Consider the following 20,627-nt stretch of genomic DNA (forward strand, 5'->3'; position numbering starts at 1 on the left):
AGAAGCAGGGTTCAGCTGCAGCCATCTCTGTGTAATAGCCTGGTGAATACAAACTTGGTTGCTGTGAGTTTGCTTTTGCCGGTGAACTAACCAATTTCTGTTCATCTACCAAAAAAGCTACAAATATTTTAACTGTGTGTATTCATTGCTACTGAACAGATCATGATACAAGTGTAAACATCACACAAGCCTCAGCTTCCAGATATGTTGGCAAACCATCAGTGCATTTCAGTAGTTTGCTGTCACTGAATTTCATCCTCTAGTGGGCATGGAAATAAAATTACGGTCACGTTCAGGACACTACAGGCACAACATGAAATTTTTGCCTATACTATCTCTTGGATCTATAATGTATTTTTAACTTGCAAGGCCAAAGTATGCAAACTGACCTAATACTGTTCTTGGCCAAGACGTAGATTTTGATTTAGGACTGAATTACAGCCTCCCTGACCATCCTATTTTATTGACAGTCAGCACTCCCAATCAAGCAAAGCTCCTCAGCTTACAAGAAAGAATGCATCTGATATAGTCCAGTACCTTGTCAATGACAACGACATTAATCTGCTCCTGCAGGAGAAGTCACCTTCCTTCCATTCTCCCCAAACCAAACAATCCCCAGGGAGTCTATCTTAACCTTCACAGTCTGTAGCAGAGATAGGTTTAATAAACTGTAATGCCCAAGGCTTAGTATGGTTTCTATTCTCCCCCACCATTAAATGGAAAATTACTCTTGATGACTTTTGATGGTCTTGATCATCAACATAAATCTTTGTTTCAGAATTCTGCTACAGTTTGGTCTTCATTAATTTATTACCTAAATTAGCTGAAATCCCCTAACAGTCCCATTGGTCCCGATCCTGTCAATACTTACGTCTGGTTTTAGATCTGAGCACCCAAAAGAGAACTATTTCAACTTAAGTAATTCTAATGCTTTCATGAATCTAGAAGAGGAGTTCAGCTACTCAGCAACTAAAGAGCTGTCACTCAGCTTTGGCCTGATAGGAAGCAATGTGTTTTCAAGTATAAATCATGCAAAAGATGATATATCTATGCAAAGAGAAAAATGAAAAGATGACCTCTAATTGTCCTGTACTTTTCATGCAACTGCTCTCTCTAGCTTTGAAATGTGAGCATTTATCTCAAGTTCATTTTTGCTTAATGTATTCCTAAAAAACCCCTGAGATTGATACAGTGTGAAAATTTTAAAATATTCACTCCCTTTTTGGTATTTAGTGGCTGGTGGTATCCCTTTCTATAAGGATATCACTGAACTCACGGCTAAAGAGCAGAGCTTCTCAGCTTCAAATAAGGCAAGAACATGTATTCATTTGTAAACATTTCTGAAGCCCTTAGAAAAATGTCAGCACAAACGTTAGGAGCTGCCTGTGGCCAGTTATGTTGCAGCTCATGCTGCACCGTCTGCTAAACCCGACATTTACCACAACTAGAGGTTTATGTGACATCACTCACCCCCATGCCTCTTCTACAGAAGCACAATAACAAAAGATTCCCTTCACACAGAATATCTGTACTGCTCTCTCAGCACACTCCAAAATAATCTTTGAAACATGCCCCTTACAATGTAGATCAACTGAAGATATTTAAGGTGGAAAAATAATCCAGAGTCTGGGAGAAAAAACAGTATTAGTCACATTAAAGGCACTTTCTCTACTTTTTTCTTTTAAATTCTTTCTTTTAACTGTAGTTTGGAAGAAGAGAGATGTGATTACTCAGAGCCAGTAATATTTGCAAGACAAAAACATGACACACTATGATGGTAACTCTCACTGCTGACTCTGATTTCATGAGCATCCTTTTCCCTTTGTTTCAATGACTTTCGAAATACAAGCATCAGCCTCTAATCACTTCAAGAGTTGCTATTTTATTTTGCTATGTAACAGTGAAAAGTTGACGTGCTTTTGTAAAAATGCTGTCTGTGAAATGAAGTGGTGGGGAAGATTCGGGGATCTCTGGATCTAAAAGCAGAGGCTTTGCTGCATTTTAGCTCCTCAGCAGAGAACAGCTCATTTATTGCTTTAGCATACTTCAGCAACTAGAGGGAGATACAGCATGTTAAGTGTCGGGCCTGAAAAAAACCTCATTCAAAAGGCCGTTCCCAAATAACAAAGAAGTCAGCATATCTGATAAATTCAAGCCACCATCTAGGCAGTATCTCCCGACTCCCCCAGACCACTTAACTCACTGAAATGATTTAAGACAAAAGAACAAATGCCTGAGCTAAGGACATTTTTACTGAAGCTATAAATCAACAGCAGTAGACATACAAGCTTAACTCCCTCGCTAGTCAGCCAGCATTACTGTCCTGCATGTCTCCTTATATGTAAGTCACGCAAGCCAAGGAAGAGACCAGAACTAATTCCTGCCCCTTTGCTAGAATCAAATCCCAGCGGGGAGTCAATTAAGCCATACCACAGTACACGCTATTGAAATTTCACTCGCCAGGAATCACTTGTACTTGACTGTCCCTGCTTCAGAGGCATTCAGGGCTCTGAAAGTCTGAATATATAAGGAGTCTTCTACTTGTCCTTGATTAGATGACCTAAATGCATTTACATCCTCTAAATGACTGTGTGGTCCTCTAAGATGTCTGTGTTGTTTTTCATTACAGAAAAGGGCTGGATCATCTGTGTAAAAAGTGCTTTAAGACACATAAATAACATACAAATAACATGTCAGAAGTAATAATTGTTTTTTTCCCAGTGTTGTTCACCCCAATGAAAACAAATTATTGTGAGAAATACTATAACCAGACAAATTAAATACGAATGGAGATTAATCTGATAAAACACTTAGTGTGTGATCTGTGATCATGATAAGCATGGCTTTCCCTAGTTTATCTCCCAGAAATGCTTCAGGCCTTACCCAGGAACAAAGAAGAGAATCACACGGGACAAGAATTAATTTTAGATACAAAAAAGCAATCTAATAATCTCCAATCTGCTCACGAAAGTGACAGGGATTACAGCATAAAGCTAAAGGTCAGATTAATTTGTCTAGTATTTTCAGAGAAACTTAACTGGAGATTTTTGGGGTAGGGAGAAAAATATCAAACCTGCTGGCAACGTAGAAAATTCCACAAAGGCTTCTTTTTTTTCTCGTTGTTCCAGGGGAAGCTGCCAGGGCATCTGATGGGGCTTTGCCATGACCTTCACCTTGTAGGCCATATTGGGCTTCAAATTAAAAAAATGGTACTTGTAGCTAGCAGCCTTGACAATGTCAAATTCTTCTTCATTAAGAAAGATCACATGACTGTAATTACTATTTGTAGGCAGCCAGGACAGCTCAGCAGAAATCTGGGTTATATTGTCCACTTTAAGATTAGAGGGGGCTACTATGACATCCTTCCCAACTAACAAAGTGCACTGCAGTTCATCTGAGTTACCCTTGTTTGTAATGCTCTGAACTGATATTCGGTATGTACAAGTAGAAATGTTAAGCTTTTCTATAAGAGCTTTCGTTCTGCTTCCCAAGGCTATGTTCATCCGTACTTCTTTGTCAACCAGAACATTGTAGCTGCTAATGGTTCCCCATCCGGGTGGCACTACCGGTGGCTCCCAGCCCACAATGACACTTTTGGCTAGTTGTTTTATAAGGGTGATTTTTCTAGGATAAGGCACAATGTCTTCTCCAATTTCATCAATGTTCACATCCAGAGTCCCTGCGCCATTGCTGATTACACTAGAGTCTATGTGACTTGGTGGACTTATCTCCAAGAGATCTCCTTCCAAAGTAGGACCCGAATGGTTGATAAAATTCTGATCTTGTTCAGTGCTTAATGTGCTTGATAACCGGGTCTCATTGTCTTGAACAAAATCTACAAAATTTGAAGGGACTAGTCCTCTTTGTCCATCTAGAAGTTCCCCTGGTGAGAAAGAACAATGCCATTAAAATCCTTGAAGGAGCATACCTCTTGCATGTCCATGCAAGTGGACAAGATAAGGAAGATATAAGTGAAAACTATACATGAACAACATTCACAGTTTGAGAATGTAAAGGCTCAGTGAGGCAAAACCCAGAACTGACAGTAAGCTTTCTTGTCAACTTAAATCTTGCCAGTAGGAAAAGCTGACAGTATAAAATATAATTAGCTTTGCCTGCAAGGAGTGGCTTTGCTGGTGCAGAAACTCTGTTAATTAACACAATGATGATAGGGGTAATTTTAGCAACTGATTTAGTAATAGATGAAGGAAAGAACTGGGGGCATGTCTGACAGATGAATTGATTTGAATCTGCTTGAATTAGCATGAACTCACAGATTTAAAATAATACCTTCATAAAAGCCATCTTCATCCATGTCTCCATAAACATACAGGTACTTTCCTGCCGTGAGAGGGAGCTCTGCTTCTGGATTTTCATTTGGTCCATCAAAAGGGTTGTAACTGCAAGGAAGCACAGATGGGAAATGTGTGTGTTCACCTACAAGCCCCACAGAACTGAATACTAATCAGAAAAAGGTGTACAGTTCTAGAGCTGCACAGGAAGGTAATTCCTCAGTTCAATCTTTTTGCTTCCCTTCAGAAACATATTTAGAATGGAGTCTAGGTCAGTTTGTCACTGTGAACGGTAACTGTATCACCAACAGGCTGCCATGAAATGAAACCTATTCATTTAAGTGCTATCCACTTTAAACTATGGCCTTTTCTGTAGAATTTACTTATACATTTCTCACTTAGGTCTCTTTGAATACACTGGTGACATCTTTATTTTTTAAGTGAATTAAAGCAAACTCACTTGTGGGGGTGTTTTCCATTCCCCACATTCTGTTTTATTTGCATGGCAATCTTTTACACAAGTTTATTAACTTCAACAGAGAGAAGTTAAATAAAGACAAAGTCAATAAGTTACAGCTAAAACAAGCTACTCACAGACAAAAACTTCTTATAAAGTATTTAAATCCATATCCATCCTGAAATAAATTGTTCATCACAGAAATTTTTATTGTGACAATACTTTATATCTGAAAATTTAATGTGCAAAACAAAGATGTGAAGAACTTTTAAATCTTTCTTGCATTGATGACAAAGAAATTTATCAGAACAGATTGAGATATCCTCTATAAAGTAGGAGGTACACATTCTCATCTCATTTAGACATTGAAGGCTAGAAATACAGCAGTGGGTAAAAGAGCCATGCCATGTTAAATTTTGTCTGACATTTACAGCACATGGAAATGGCACTATTTTGCATCCAGTGCAAACAGGAAAGGCGTCTGCTATCCATAACATTGGTTCCAGGTAATAAGTCAGTGCATGAACAGAAGTGAAACAGCACTAAATGTTAAATATTACAAACATGTATTATATATGTAATGAGCTCATTTTTTACCTATAACGGGCAATGCAAAGATGGACTTTCCCAGAATATCTCTGCTTTGAGGTATTGGAATTCTGATCATTATCCATCTGTAGAGAAAAACAAAAAGACAATGTGATTTCAAAAAGATGCATACACTGTTTTCCTGTCAGGTGATATGTATCAGACAGTGAACACACAACATTTAAAAAAAAAATAATTCTAACATGGAACAGAACTGGTTAATTTTACTTAGAGGGGTTAGGCCAAAAGGAACTGGAATTCAGATTCTATTAGGGCAAAGAAATTGAGCTAATTCCTTGACATCTAGCTAGAGATACAGATCACCTGCCTGAGACTGGCTGTTGGTTTTCCTCAAAAGCTTGCAAAACTGACAAAGCACCAGTCGACTGGTGCTTTTTCATTTGGTCAGTGGAGATGGCTGAAGGAGAGGGGATATTTACCACAGCACCCCCTTTCATGCTGATGATTGAAGAAATAGGCATGACTTAACCATACCTGTCTCACTGACCACCTCACCCCCCTGGTTAAGCTTTTACCAAAGTCTTCATTAAAGTCTAGTAAACTTGGTTACTCCAAGATGACCTGTTGTAAGTGATATGCCTAGTGTTTCTGGGCATAGTACAGCTATATGATCACACAGACAACCTAAGGTGATACCCTAATATTTTAATCAGAAAACAATAGTAGAAACCTGATACCAGGGACTAAGTACTTAAGGCAAATGCTGAGTTTAGAGCTGGTGCAAGTGTCAGCTTCTAAACACTTGGAAACAGTGAGTATCACATAAAATGTACCCCTTTGCCTATACAGTCTACAGCAGTAGTATCTGTTGAACTCCACCCTTTCCACTAACTGAAAGAAATAATATATTTCCTCTGAATTTACCATATTTAACGCAATTCTGCAAAGCCACACATTTATTCCATTACAAATCTGGTCAACAAAACCTGGAGATTAAATTGTGGTGCTGAATCAACACAGACTTGAACTATTTTAGCTCTGTGCTAGGTATCTCACTAGTAAAATAGTAATTCTTTCTGTTATGCTTTGAGTCTAGCAGAGTCTTTAAAGTGAGGGATGCACTTCTTTTGTCCACTTACTTTACAGTATGCTGTGAATCCTTTTAGGAAAAACGAAAAACTTTTCACCTGAGCTTGAAAGAACTTTAATTAAGGTAGCAATACTAGGTTTAACAGTGGGATCAAATAATATAAGTTGTCCAAAAATTGACTGAAAGTTTACAGTCTGGACAGAGTGAATATTGAACTGCAACATTCAGGCCTAAACTAGTCCCTGCTTGGTTCCAAGTATGGAACAAAATTGCACCCAAAAATATTGAGTCAAGTCACTTCTCCTCTGAATTCCCTCTTAAGAGGTGGGTTAGCTTGTTGGGTTAGCACAACACACACTATTCTGCCAACACTTCACTTCCAGTGAGAAGGACAGTAGTAGTCAGCTAACAGGTATTCTCTCCTGTGTAGCATTTGGGGAAGCAGGTAAATTTTCAAGAGTTATCATCCTGATACCTTTTTATGGTCATGTCACAAAGCTTATAATTAACCCAATAATGCTTATTCTAGAAGACTTTGTTACTAGTAACAATCAGGGAAGTTGCAGATATATTTTTGCAGAGTATAATGTTTTTTATTTCAGACTTCACAGCATTATGCTCCATTTTTAGATTTTATTCATATACTCCCACCCTGGATCTGGATACCTGTGAAAAAGAATGGAGCTTAATTTCTGTGAGCTTACATAATGTAAGTGTGTATCACATAATTACACTCTGGAAGGCACACAACGAACAATTCTGCAAGAGAGGGCTCGACATTCTCAGTGAGAGATAACTCACAAATAATAGAAAAAGGGAATTAAATTTGACATGCACTTCTTCTGTTCCTTGCTGTTAGTTCTGCTTCCCTAAGTCTTGCTGCTAAGCTGCTTTTTCTGGTTTGACTACTTCGGGCTTCTTTTTCTGTGGCCTCTTCAAAAAGCAATGAATGCTCCCACTTTCCAGTAATGCTGCTACACATAAATATACACATATATTTATTTGTGGATAATCCTTAATATGTCTATGGAATTCCTACTATACAAGAATCTAATATTTTATTGAATATCCTACACCATACTCAGGCTTGTGATCCATTTAAATACATTTTGTTTCTATCAACTTTCACAGGTTCAGTAGCAATGAATATAAAATAGATAGAAAATATGCACACAGTTTCAATTTACTCACTTCTGTAAAGATTAAGAATGGGATTCAGAACTGAGAGTGGTAAAATCTGAAGATCATTTCCTCATGGCTGTTTGCCCATATTAAGCAGGCTTACAGTATTTAGTAGAAAATAATATCCTTCTATAATTTTCCAAAATGTGTCCTATATCTCCTTACATTTAATATTTGTCCTAAATATCAACAACTTGCTATGGCACCTTTGTAAAGCTCTTCTGAGCTTCCCATTGGCTTTCCACTAGAATTCTACTGAAAACCAGAAAACCTTTCTAAGAAAGGAAAAACAGAACCTTTCAAAAGTACAATTGAATGCAAGCTGTAAAGTTGAACGGTGGAAGAGTTCAGTGACAACATCCTGCAACTTCCACTTCCAGGTTACAGGCTCAATATCAGTGTAGGAGAGTGTGCTGGAAACTGCTGATAGCGGGTGGTATCAGCCTAGTTGTAGTGAGAAGATTCACATATCATGAAAATCAGGCAAAGAACAAGTCCTGCAGAATGAGCTACTTCTCTGTCAGAGCATACTTGCCAGGACAGGGAACTTCATGGAATTTCTCTTCCATTTGCCCAGGTTGTATCAAAGCCTCACCTTTTGGCAGATATAATAAACCCGCGTAACGCAGGCACACACCAAAACAGACACAGGAAGAAATGCTGACTTACGCTTCTTATGTACAATGCATCATTGAAGGCTGAGGTTTCCACAGAAGCTTGAGGTTCTCACACACCCATTTTTTATGCTGTGTAACTAGGCTATCAGCTGAGACTTCTTTGAAAATATCAGTTAAATTCCCACCAGTCCTGTTCCCAAGTTGTCTCAGAAAATGAGAACATTCATGTCTTGGCTTTTTACAAGCAGGTGGATCAACCCACATTGGTCCCTTGGTGAAGAGAAGTCTTGGCCCCATAACATACATTTTCAGTAACAAATTTAAAGAGACTCACGTCTGAATCAAATCTGCATCTTGGGGTACCAGATCTTGACTTGGACAGGAATGTAGGTTTGACAGACAATTGTTCTGGTTTGTCTCCAGATATTTGAAGGGGTCGTATAAATTCTGAAATCACACAACGACTTCCAGAAGGACTTTCATGACCTGGCAGTGAACAAAACACATATAAGTAAGCATTCTCAAGCACAAACAGCGCCAACTAATAGACAGCAGTCAGTTACTTTCTCCTCCTGTTGGAAATCATTCTAGAAAAAGACTAAGGTAAGTAGACTGCAGAGCATAAAAGCAGTTAAGCCTACTAGTTTCCAGCCTTTTGGAAAACTATATAGGTCAACAATATGTAATGGAACATAACATGGAAAGTGAAGGTATTTTAATTCCAAAAAATCAAAGTTAAAGTTTCCCCTAATGAAGAAAGAAGTCCACTTTTGTTCTGAGCACCTTGATATCTTTGGATAACTTTGGAGAAGTTATTTGACATGCTGTTTAATATGCCCAGAACTAAAAAGCTGTTGTTGGAACCCTTCTATTTATTTCAGGGACTCTGTCATATACTGGAAAGTAGAATCAAGTTGTGCATTTATCTTTTAAGAAAGTGACTGAAATGCTAATAGTTTAGTTCGCAGCATAGTCATTTTGAAATGAAGGGAAGTGGTTTGGCTTTTTGCAGGGCAGTAAGTTCCAAGAGCACCTGCTTCATATTTCTTAAGAGTTCGTCATTAACACCAGTAATAAAACACATAATTTGAGCACAGTGCCATCTCTCCAGTTCCTAAAAAATGGAACACATAGTCTATAAAAAAGGAAAAATCTCCAGAAATATTGAATATTTTTATCGTGCTTTTTTAAAGCACTTAAAAATAAAAAAGAAAAGACCGCACATTTAAAGGACCTAAGAAGGCAGCCTTACAAGAGGCTGAACACTCTAATCTCCTATTGACGTAAGTGAAAACCAGGCCTAATGGTGAGGGGAGACAAGTAAAAAGAACAACTTCATCAAGGTTGCAAGAGAGACTAATAAAGTGTAACATAAATTACTTCTACATTTTTTTCCTTTTACTGTTATTTAGTCCCCAGACCACATGTAAACAAGCAGGAAATTGTAAACTGAGCCTAATTATACTTGCAGCATCAGCAGAAGTTATAGCAAAGCACAGAGTCTAGGCATTGCTGACACAACCAGATATGCAGAGTGCCTTCTCCTTTCTCTCTCTCTCATTAACGTAAGGAACCTATGCTCTAATTTTTCAGACCCTGGATATGTGTAGGTTCAGCATTTCATCTCCAGTTCTGCCAGAAGTCTGGACAGCAATGTTTTGCTACTGAATCGCAAGCTTCCCAGACACGTCACCAGGAATTATCAGTGGAAGCTCTTTATTCATATTGCACAGGAGAATAAGCTCCAAAACGTATCATCAGAGGGTTTTTCTGGTGTGCTCCTTAGTCCAATATGATTAATTTTCTCTGCATCACTGCAATTTACAGCAGGACAGCTTAAGCACATTGACAGCAGGGAAATATACAAGTCATCATACAAAAGATTAATTACAACCAGCCCTGCTTACAGCAATCCCCAGGCTGAAAAGGGCACATTTTTTTATTCTTGGAACCTTTCTCACATATATAACAGAAAAGTCATCCCCGTTCAGAAACCTTTAGCCAATTTAGCTCCTTCTGTTTGCTGTTAATGTGCTTGCCATATCAGCCTGTCAGCGCCAAGCCTATAAATAATTGGTCCAACTGTGATTATTCATTCAAAGGAAACTGCTGTTTGGTCTCATACCTCCTGGATTTTTCAGGCTTTGTTATTAAATTAGTTGTACTACATACAAAATGTGGAGAAAGATTCTTGGACAATATAGCCCTTGCCTTGCATACATACAGGATGATAACCAGGATAGGAACACATATTATCAAGAACTCCAGGAGTATCAAGACACTGGAAGATATTAAACTGTCTTATTTTTTCCACTTGTGAAACAGGGTACATACATTTTACCTTGAGTCCTTAACACATAGGAGAGAAAACGGTGTGGTAGTTGTAATTGTATCATGTGCTTGGACACATCTATGGGTCCAGATGGTGCGAATAACTAGATACAGCCTACTTGGATACCTCACTTCCCATCAGGGTAAGTCTATACCCATATCCACCAATGCATGTAGAAATACAGCTTCTGCCCCAGATCTAGCTATGCAAAAGGGATCTGCCTGCCTAACTGCACTTATTGCCACCTTCAGTGTCCTCTGTTTCTCTATTCATTTGGCTACTCATGCAATGTAACTTCTCCCTGCTCAATAAAATCTGCACTAGGTGCCATCGACTTCTGTCTCTTTATGAAGAAGTGTGTGAAATAACCAGAAGCTGATCCTCTAAGGCTCTTTCCCATGCTGTGGGACTGCTTTTATCTGGGACCACAATGCATTCTATTTTTTAAAGCAGCTTAAAAATTATGTATTTTCAAGGTATTCTAATATCTGCAATAAACTAGAAAGAACAGATTTTCAGGCAAGCCGTATCATATAAGGTTAGCAGTTAGTTTCTGTATATTCTGGACAGGAAGCTTTTTTAAAAGGTCATGAGATGCTTAAATAATATATGTAAATTCATGCTGACTTTATGTATGTAGAGCCACAGCTGGATTAAAAAAAATAAACACAAGTATCATCAAGCAATGTCTTTGCAAAAAGCAAAATTGATATACACTGTGCATGAAGCACATTCCTCCTGAAACCTCCTGAATCTCTGTAATCTCCTGATAATTTCTATAGAGGAAGTCTATTTTTGTGGATTGTGAATACATGAGTAAAGACAAAAATGTCTGCATTTAAAAACTGGCTTAACTTTACCTCCAAAATAAGAAATAATTTCAAACTAGGTTCTCTTGTTCATCTAAGGTGATTTCACTGATATCCCTGGGCTTGAACAACAGAATGTGGAGGAATCAGACCTATAAAGACTGTTTTAAAACTTGTTAACTCACTGGAAACTAAGAAAAAAAACCCTGCACCTTGCCTTTTACATTTGCACTCTAGAAAAAACTAAGTGTTAAAAATGAAAAATACAAGAAGTCAGTTCATAAGAACACGCAGCAGCTTCTAGAAATGTCTCTTTTTCCCCTCCAAATACTAGAGAAGAACCTTAGAAAGGCACAGGGTTTTTGTTTGTAAAGTCTCGTAAAATCCATATATGCTCAAAATGGCCTTTATCTTCCCATGACTGGCAAATATGTATTAAGGAAGTCTGAAGAACACCCTTTCAAGGAAAGAGGCAAGGAAGAGCACCAGACTCAGTTTAAGTGTCTCAGCAGAATTAAAGCTGGCCATACTTGTAGTACAATTAGACTCTTCATTTTATTTATTGGAGGTGCTGATTCATTATGGACTACCTAAATTACCTAGAAGGGGCATTTAAACGAGCCTTTTATTTGATGAATAATAAATCTTAAGGTTTTTATATCTGATTGTGACATTATTATATGTTTAGAGTGAACTTTTTACGTTCTAATCTATTCTGGCTAGGTTTATTTCATTTCCTGATACATTCAAACATCACCAATTAAGGCAAAGCAGCTGGTCATAAACTGATCTCATTTCCGTCATTTGCTTTGCTTTGAAAGCTGTCCTTGTGTTCCCTCTTGTGTTCTTTCTTCCTCACACATAATAAAAATAATTACACTTCTGGTTTGAAAAACTTGCTGTAGCATTACCATCATTATTGTGAAATGGTTGATTTAAATAATTAGAAATCCTGCCCACTTGCTCAAACATTACTTTATTGTTATCAGTGCATTCATACTGAGAATGAATATTGTCCAGGGATTTCTGATGTTTATACACTAGTGCTGCAGGCCCTGAATTCTAAGTTGCATAAAAATTAATAGGTTATGAGAAAAGGTTTACAGAGCAAGGCCTTTAAATTACTTCAGTACAGAACTAGCTGTGTTTTCTGTGGTTTTAGTCAAAGATTTCTTGGAAGACTTCTGTTTGTTATGTTTTGAGGGTTTTTTTAAAAGCTCTTTCCATTAGTATTTCAAGAATAAATATAAGTTAGTTTGGAGAGTTTGACTGAGGACCTCAAAAAGTTTAGTTGATCTTAATTTGAGGATTGAGCCTATTTAGATCAATTCCAGAGGTACAGACTGGACCTTCACCGGCTGCCTAAAGGACATTTCAATACCTAATCACCTTTCCTTTAAAAGTAATTGCTGCTTTGAAAATCCTGTCCTTAGAGACATGAGGAGCTAATCTTGTTGGTATTAAGGAAATTTGTACTAAATTCTTATGTCTTTCAGTTAATGCCTTCTGAATTCTCTATTTAGTGCACTTTAATATCCAGTTAGGTAAAACTTGCAGCTCCAGAAAAGCCTATAAACTAATATGCATCACAGTGGGCATGAGTGCAAACAGCTTGAATTTTGTGTTCAAAAATCCAAGGCATACAAAGTACAAAGTTACTGAAGTGAAATGAAAGAAGGATGTCACCTTGGTTCCTTTTGACTTGGTTTCACATTGACTTTAGTACCCTTCACTGAAAATAACTGCTCATCTCTAATGATAGGGAAATGATTTGTGATTTCTAGGCCCTATGCCTCAGAATTTTTCTAGAAGCTTAGGAAGATGAAATAAGAAAAGGTTAAGACTATTTTATTTTTCCAGTTCCTCTTCACACTTATTTTAAAACAACTTTGGGGGAATATGTAAGTAATGGAAATGACCTGACAAGTGTTCCTTTGCAGAACAAGTAGTTAAAGTTATTCTAGCATGGGTGACGCTGAGCTGGTGAGCACACTCCTCAGCCTTGACAACAACATAGTTATAATACACAATCTAAAATGTGATTTATGTGCAAGTTACTTTCAAGTGTCCTCAAGTAACCTCTTGCCTTGATCTTTGCAATTTTCTTACGAAGAATGAATTGTTAACAAAGTTGTGTACTTAGGAGGAGCAGTTGCCTCTGGCAACAGGAGATAACCTGGCAGAAGTTCAACCCAGATCTTGGAAAAACACATACTGTGTTGAAGATATTAGGCTCTATAAGTGCAAGAACACCAATACAGATGTAACTTGTTTTTTTAACTTTATAGTCTCCATTTCTTTTAAACCTCAAATCAACAATATTTTTGTTGTGACTTCTGTTTGTAAAACACCTGGTAGTTACATGTTCAAATACTATTTTAAACACAGTTAAAACTTTAAACACACCTTTGCACAGTTTAGTAAGCAACTGTATGTATTACCTGTATTCAGTTCTTTTAAAATATATCCCATGAAACTCCTTTCCAACCAAAATCACTTTGTGACAGAATTTGTATTTTTGTAGACAGTGTTTGCTTCCATTTTTTTTCATGTCTTAAAAGTTTTTACAAAAAAAAATTTTGTGCATATTTTCTGTTGAACAAATGCAACTAAACGAAAAACATTTTCATGTTTGTCAAAATATTCTGTTCAGTTTTCCCATTTTCTACCCAGCTCTATTTACAAATTTCTTTTATATAATAGCTAATGCAGTGTGTGGGTCTCTGCTTTCTTTCCCCATAACTGCTACTTCAACAAGATAGCAGACCTGTTCCTGTCCCTGAAACAGTGAAGGTTTTACAACAAAGCCTGTATATGCAGACAGTCTTTCTTCTTCCAACAGAAGTAGGTATTTACACAAGGAATACATCAATTTTAACACTGCACGGGTTTCTCATCACTACACCCAACAACAATTAGAGAGAATTCTGCTCACAGCAGTGTCTGAATAAAACTGGAATAATCTCAGTGAAGGTTTAAGAGATAGTCTGAAATTTAAACAAGTCACAAAGCAGGAACAGGAGTGAATTCTATCCTCCATTTGTACAGTCAAACTCTATTTACATCATTGAGTTGCATCTTAAAACCTAGAGGGCAGAAAAGATACCTACAAATAAAATGCTGGTCCTTACCTTTGCCTATAGAAGTGGCTATTCCATTCATTAACTGGGATAGAGATTTACCAGGAGAACCAGGGATATCTGAGGATGCCACTGAGTTACTGCTCAGGAGATCAATCTTCCCTGCTTGCTGTCGAAACTTCTCTAGTTCTCTGGACAAGAGGTTAAATTGTTCGCTCTGTGTCCGGCATTTCTCCTCTAGCTCTCGGACCTTGGCCTACACAAGCAAAACATAACACAGACATTCGACTGAGATCAGAGCAAACTGTGACTGCATCAGATTTTTCTAAAGTACCAGGAAGCCAGGATAGGCAAACTCTTTGGGATAAACATGTCACAATAACACTTTTCTCCCCCTAAATTCTCACCCATATTTAGAATGAAACCTTTTAGTAGCCCTGTAATATTGAGGTAAGTACTCCTTTCATCCCCAGTTTCCAAAGGGGAAATTCCTCATCATACTTTTTGGCAGCACTAAAAAAGTCACTGCCAAGAACACCTGCAAACAGATCCTACAGCTCTTCTTCTACACATATCTGAATTTCACTTTTGTGTGCTTATCCAACTTTTACTAAAACTGATATATTTCTGAGGTTTGCCCATCCTCTGCTATTAAGTTGAAGCCTCCTGAATTGCTAGATTAGCATTTATGTATTAAAATACAACAACAACAACAAAACCCCCACAGTGGTTCATGCAGAATGTGGGCCTAGCTACTGGCTGAATTCCCTTTCAAAAATAATGCTCCTCACTATAGATGCCAAACCACACAGAAGTAATCCAGACACCAGCCAAGAGAAGATTGTAAGCTTGTGCAAAGCACCAAAATGTCATTGTTGGCAAACATTTTTGTTTTCATTTTGAGGCATCAGTCTTTAACAAAACAGAACTTAAAAGATAAGCTTCTGTGCTGACTTGGGAAACTTGCCTACGTACAGTTTATGAATTCCTGATGTGAAAAAATGGATGAGGTGATGGAAAGGAAAGATTCCCTGGCTGAAAGGAATAACAAAAGGCATGGGAATTCATGACTTCTTCTACAACTTTTACTCAAAACATATATAAGAGTAGTGAAGACACTAAATCATGAAAAAACCCTTTCATCCAAAACCTGCACGTTCACTGTACCAGCTAAATTAAGGATACAATAATGTTTTCAATATAATGCATTTAAATTTCAATGTGCATTTATACAGTCTGTATATCTGTTTGCACACACTATCAGATATTCCTGAAGAGAAAAAACACACATCTAGAGTACCCAGAGAGTTACGAAAGAGCATATAAACACCTGTTGCAAAGACTGAAGAATCAGCCAAGCTCCTGATAATTTCATTAGTGAGGTCTGATTTTCATGTAGGGGCTGGAAATATGCCAGAGTGTCATTTGAGACCATTTTTGTCTTATGTGCTGTGACCCAAACGCTGCAAGTAAAAGTAGCTCAACAGAGGCAGTAATAAGCTCCTTACATGAAAAGCAAACGCATTATATCCTAATCTGATGCTTTATGATGAACAAACATTATTTTTCTTCATTAAAAACCCGTTTACAGTATATGCCTAGTTAAACAACTGTACTAACAAAAGAAGTCTGGATATCAATTATATTCATTTAACTGTACTAAAGGTTTCTTTTTCTTGGAAGAGAAAAATGTTCTCAGCTCATATAAGAAAAAATGCACATATCAAGAAAACGACATATATTACATACCATCTATACAAAGATCTTAGCACACCTAAAGACAAACAAAACACTTACAGTCCCCAGAACACCATAAAAAATTTCCTATTACAGAAGGTGGTACTGATTGTTCCTTTTTTTGTAACAAACACATTCTTAAAGCTACAGTGAATTTTGAGGATATAATTTCTTTGTATTCATTAAACACAAATTAATTTAGTTCTGCTAAAGAAGTCTCAGGGTATCTGACTGATTATCAAACAGAAAACAATAAGCTACAGAGACATTGTGGGAGTTTTACATAAACATTAAATGCTTTGATTTTTGTTTTGTGTCTTTCATCATTTCACTGTTGTTTTGAGCAACTGAAATTTGAGTCTTTGCTACTTGTTAATTTGCTGCCTGAATAAGGCAACTTATGTACAATTTTAAAAGGCCATTAAAGGAACAAAGCAGTAAAATAGTTTGGGGTTTTAGATCCCCTCTTTCCAATGGAAAGTTTAAGGATGAGCTATTCAACTCTCTAAGAATACATACTGACCTTTCTACATGCAGTGATGGAAACTCTAGCATAAAATAAAAAATAAAACCATCACAATCCAGACCCTAGCAAGATGCTAAAGCTGTCTTAAAAATATTTTTGAAAAAATATTAATGTCTTATTATTTATTAGTTTGAAACTTAATTGCATTTCAGTATATGCCTTCTTTGACTTTTATTTTGAGTATCTAGAATCTTCTTGTTCTCTCATGACAGTATGAAGCCTGGAAGAAAAATGTCTTTACTACTTTTTTTAATCAAGGTTGTGAGTTAGAAATGAGCACAAAGCTGATACTATATAAAGAAAAAATTGCCATAAGATCCACAATAGTACTAACAGAAGGCATTCCCATATCCATTTTTATTTCTTGACGTCAGGCAGGTGCTTGGTTCGTTGTTAGCCAGCCAGACTCACCTCACTGCAGAAAATCGATGTATTCATGTATGTCACTGCAGAGCAATGCATGTGTTTATACTTTCAGAAGTACTGAATTTTTATTCTGTATCATGGTTCTGCCCATCCTAATATCAATGGCACAAAAGCACCAAGTCTATCAGATCTCCCTAAAACTGGATCTGCCTATAGCAGTGGTTGTATGAAAAGACATTCTCTACTGCAGACCATATTGAATATATGTCACTTAGGACTTGCCAAGTTTCTCATACAATACAAAGTGCTATTTCTAAAACTTGAACAGCTTCTTAAATGGAAAATGAAGCAGAGTTCATCCATTAAAAGACAGATACTGTTCACACAAGACAGATAAAATGATGAGCAACTTTCCAGGTGGACAGGCTTGAATTCAGACTAGTAATTATCTCAAATACTCTGCTACAGAGATATCATTTCATAGTTAAACTGTTTACGTAGCAGCAACGGCTTTTGGTAGGTGGCTCAATAAATGAACCTCAGGTGATAAGATCACATAACATTATCTCTGTATTAACAAAGAAACAATCTGAATTCAGACAAAATCCACACAGTCAGAAAGCTACAATCTTGAATAAACTACCAAACCATTCTTACTGGGCATGCTCATAAGAAATAAACTTTCAAAACCTGTATCAGAGTTCTCATTAAATCATGCTATATTTGAAGATTAATCTCTTGTAGAAAAAAAAAATATCTGATTTTGGTGATTTGGTATTAGGCCAATAAATACCAAGCATGCTTGCATAACAATGGTTCTAGCACGCATCCCATGCAAGGTTAGGCAGGACTATCGTACTCATTTTAAAGGGAAAAGTGCAGGATTCAGGACAGGGAAAGGAGAATTTATGCCCTAAAATACCTGCATGCTGTCCAAGGTGTTCTGGATGAAGTGCAAAGCAATAAATTCCAAACAAGACACAGTAAACAAAGAGATGTGGAATAAACAAAGAAATAAAACAGTCTTGAACACTTTTTTACATTTCAAAGCAAAATATATTAGAACAGTTAACACATGTAAAAACATGCAGTAATGCAATCCACACTATAGAACTCTTCAGAAATCAATACCACTGCTGATCTTAAATTGCAAATGGCAGATTAAATAAAATGCTAAAAATTAATAGGTTTATGGGAATAAAAAGCAAAAGCTCAGGAAAACTTGATGGGGTTATGCAAATCAGAGGTTGCAGACAAATAAGCTAAATAGGAATTCTGATTAGCTTGAGGGTGGTAAATAATCACTTGCCTGCTTTATTTCTATTTATTTTTTCCTGCATCATATACTTTCCACCAGGCATTAAATAATAATTTAATCTTATATTCTTACAGGCAAAACAAACTTAATATATATGATGATAATGAAAGCCCATGAGTAAAACACTTTCTGTGGGAATATTATAACTTTTATAGATACAAATAAACAAGTTTTTAAATGTCTTTTTAAAGACGATCAGTGCACCAGAAAAACCACCTTTCATCAATGCATGACCAGTAAGTGCACAGACAGAACTACTGTGAGAAGGTAAGAAGACTAGAAATTACCTTCTGCTAAAAACACTTTTCTGAATGAAATATTGACAATGAACTTCCTATAATCAATCTATAGTATTGTGTGTTCTTTATGATATGTATGTTACATTAAGACTTAATTACTATTTAATGCCTTTTCTTTTCCTCAAGCAGAGAATCTCAGTTGGTAATTATCAGCAAAAACCTATTTTGCATGAAAAAGTGAAGAACAAAAAAGAGGAAAAGGAAATCTGGATGCAGTTAGTGTGCTATTTACTTGTGCGTCTATATTTTCTGACACTTTACCTTATCCAAGTACATCAAACGATATGACTGGAACTTAAAGAATCTGTTGAGCCTAGTTTTGAAAAACTGAATTGCTTGCTTTAGGAACCTTCTTACAGGAGTTCTAATTTCTGCTACATGTTGTTGTCATTTGTCCTATCTTGCACAACACTGTGGGTCAGCCTCCATTTCTAAACAGCAGACAGCAAAGTGAATAAGAGGTTTTGTCAGCACCAGGCAGATATTAGAGTGTATTAATTTATTTCAATTCTCCTTTGATTTTTTTTTGTTTTCATATGTAATTTAACCATAACTGTATGTATGCATTATAAAGGTCCCATTATTGTAAGAGTCTCAGTTTAAAATCTCTAAAAATTTCACTCCAGCCTAAGACAAAGAGGTTTTGCAAACCTTGCCCTATTCCAACTAAAATTGACATCAAAGCTCATGGCTTTTGAATGGGGATAAGAATTTGCTCCTATTCTTCCTGTCACTTCTACACAAGACACAAGCAATTCTGTATCCTTAGGCACAGGAGACTAAATTACTAGATTTTTTTTTTTCTTTCAGACGAATGACTTGAAGGAAGGCTTGAAATGTGATTCAAAGTCCATAAACACACCTACTAATGCATTTACAGGTAATGCCCTGTGCCAAGGTCATAAGTGCTATGAGCAATTGTTAATGAAAATACTAAGATTTTTTAACATATCTTTATAGATGGTGTTACCTTAATGGATGACGTCAGTGTGTGCAGACATTTAGTGCTTTAAAAGTTAGTAAATCAGACCATCTAAATCATCTCTCAGAACTTAATTTATTTAACAGTGTTTACTTACTAAATCCAATGGCAAATTCTAAAAACATATTGCAGCATAGTTGGGAAAAACTAAGAAAGGTCACAGCTGGTGATAAAACAGCAGTAGGATTAGAGACAATGGACATGGACATCCAGAGGAAAATTCTAACAGGATACAAAAATAATATTCTTCATAATGGAAGTCTTCAAAGACTGAAAGAGGCTGCCCACGGAGGTTGTCATAGCTCCATTCCCAGAGATATTTAAAAATAGACTGGGCAAAGCCTTTAGCACCCTACAGTAATTTTAAAGAGGGCCTTTCTTTGAGGAGGGAGTTGGACCAGATAGCCAGAGGTCCCTTCCAAACAGAATTATTCCGTGTTTCTAATTAAAAATTTGAATATGTTTCTGGTGCCCTTGATTTTCAAATGCCCAGTTCAGACTACCTTGAAAAGATCTAATTTTCCAATAAAAAGAATGAAGTGTTCTCTCTCTACCACACCCTTTGAAGGTTTTTCAAAGTATCCAAGTGCTTACAGTAGGTTTAAAAATTTTGGCTCTTTAGCATGTGGCTTTATGTTTACTAGACAGTATTTAATTAGGAACCTTAGGTAATTTACTAGCATTTAAAGCTCTATTTCCAGCCTAAATGATAATTCTCACAAGTAATCACTTCCTTTTTATATATCTGATAGTATTTTACAAAAAATGGTACCAAAATTTCCATTCTATACAAAGAAAAACAGAGGTACACACATCACTTCCAACAGACAAGCTTAATGCACTCCTAACTGAATTATAATCTTTAAAGGATGCAATTACACTAAAAGAGAAAAAAACCTCTATTTGCCTACATACTTGAAACTTTCAAAAGCAATGATACTGTAAAGTTATCACATTCAGAATGGAACCTCCACAAGCAAAGGTAACACAA

The 20,627-nt window shown here is 36.7% G+C and overlaps 1 protein-coding gene across 5 annotated transcripts in view; it reads right to left on the bottom strand.

The window, feature by feature from the left end:
* The window catches only part of RIMBP2 (RIMS binding protein 2), a 115,463-nt gene that overhangs the window by 32,670 nt on the left and 62,166 nt on the right, over nt 1-20,627 (bottom strand). For all 5 annotated transcript variants that reach the window (XM_074844248.1, XM_074844247.1, XM_074844245.1 and 2 more), the window contains 5 exons: nt 14,460-14,664; nt 8,522-8,673; nt 5,347-5,423; nt 4,291-4,400; nt 3,074-3,883 (listed from right to left, as the gene is read on the bottom strand). In XM_074844248.1, the coding sequence (XP_074700349.1) occupies nt 3,074-3,883; nt 4,291-4,400; nt 5,347-5,423; nt 8,522-8,673; nt 14,460-14,664 (1,354 nt within the window). The remainder of the gene's footprint in view (nt 1-3,073; nt 3,884-4,290; nt 4,401-5,346; nt 5,424-8,521; nt 8,674-14,459; nt 14,665-20,627) is intronic.

Source organism: Strix aluco, chromosome 18, assembly GCF_031877795.1.
Source record: "Strix aluco isolate bStrAlu1 chromosome 18, bStrAlu1.hap1, whole genome shotgun sequence".
Classification (NCBI taxonomy): domain Eukaryota; kingdom Metazoa; phylum Chordata; class Aves; order Strigiformes; family Strigidae; genus Strix; species Strix aluco.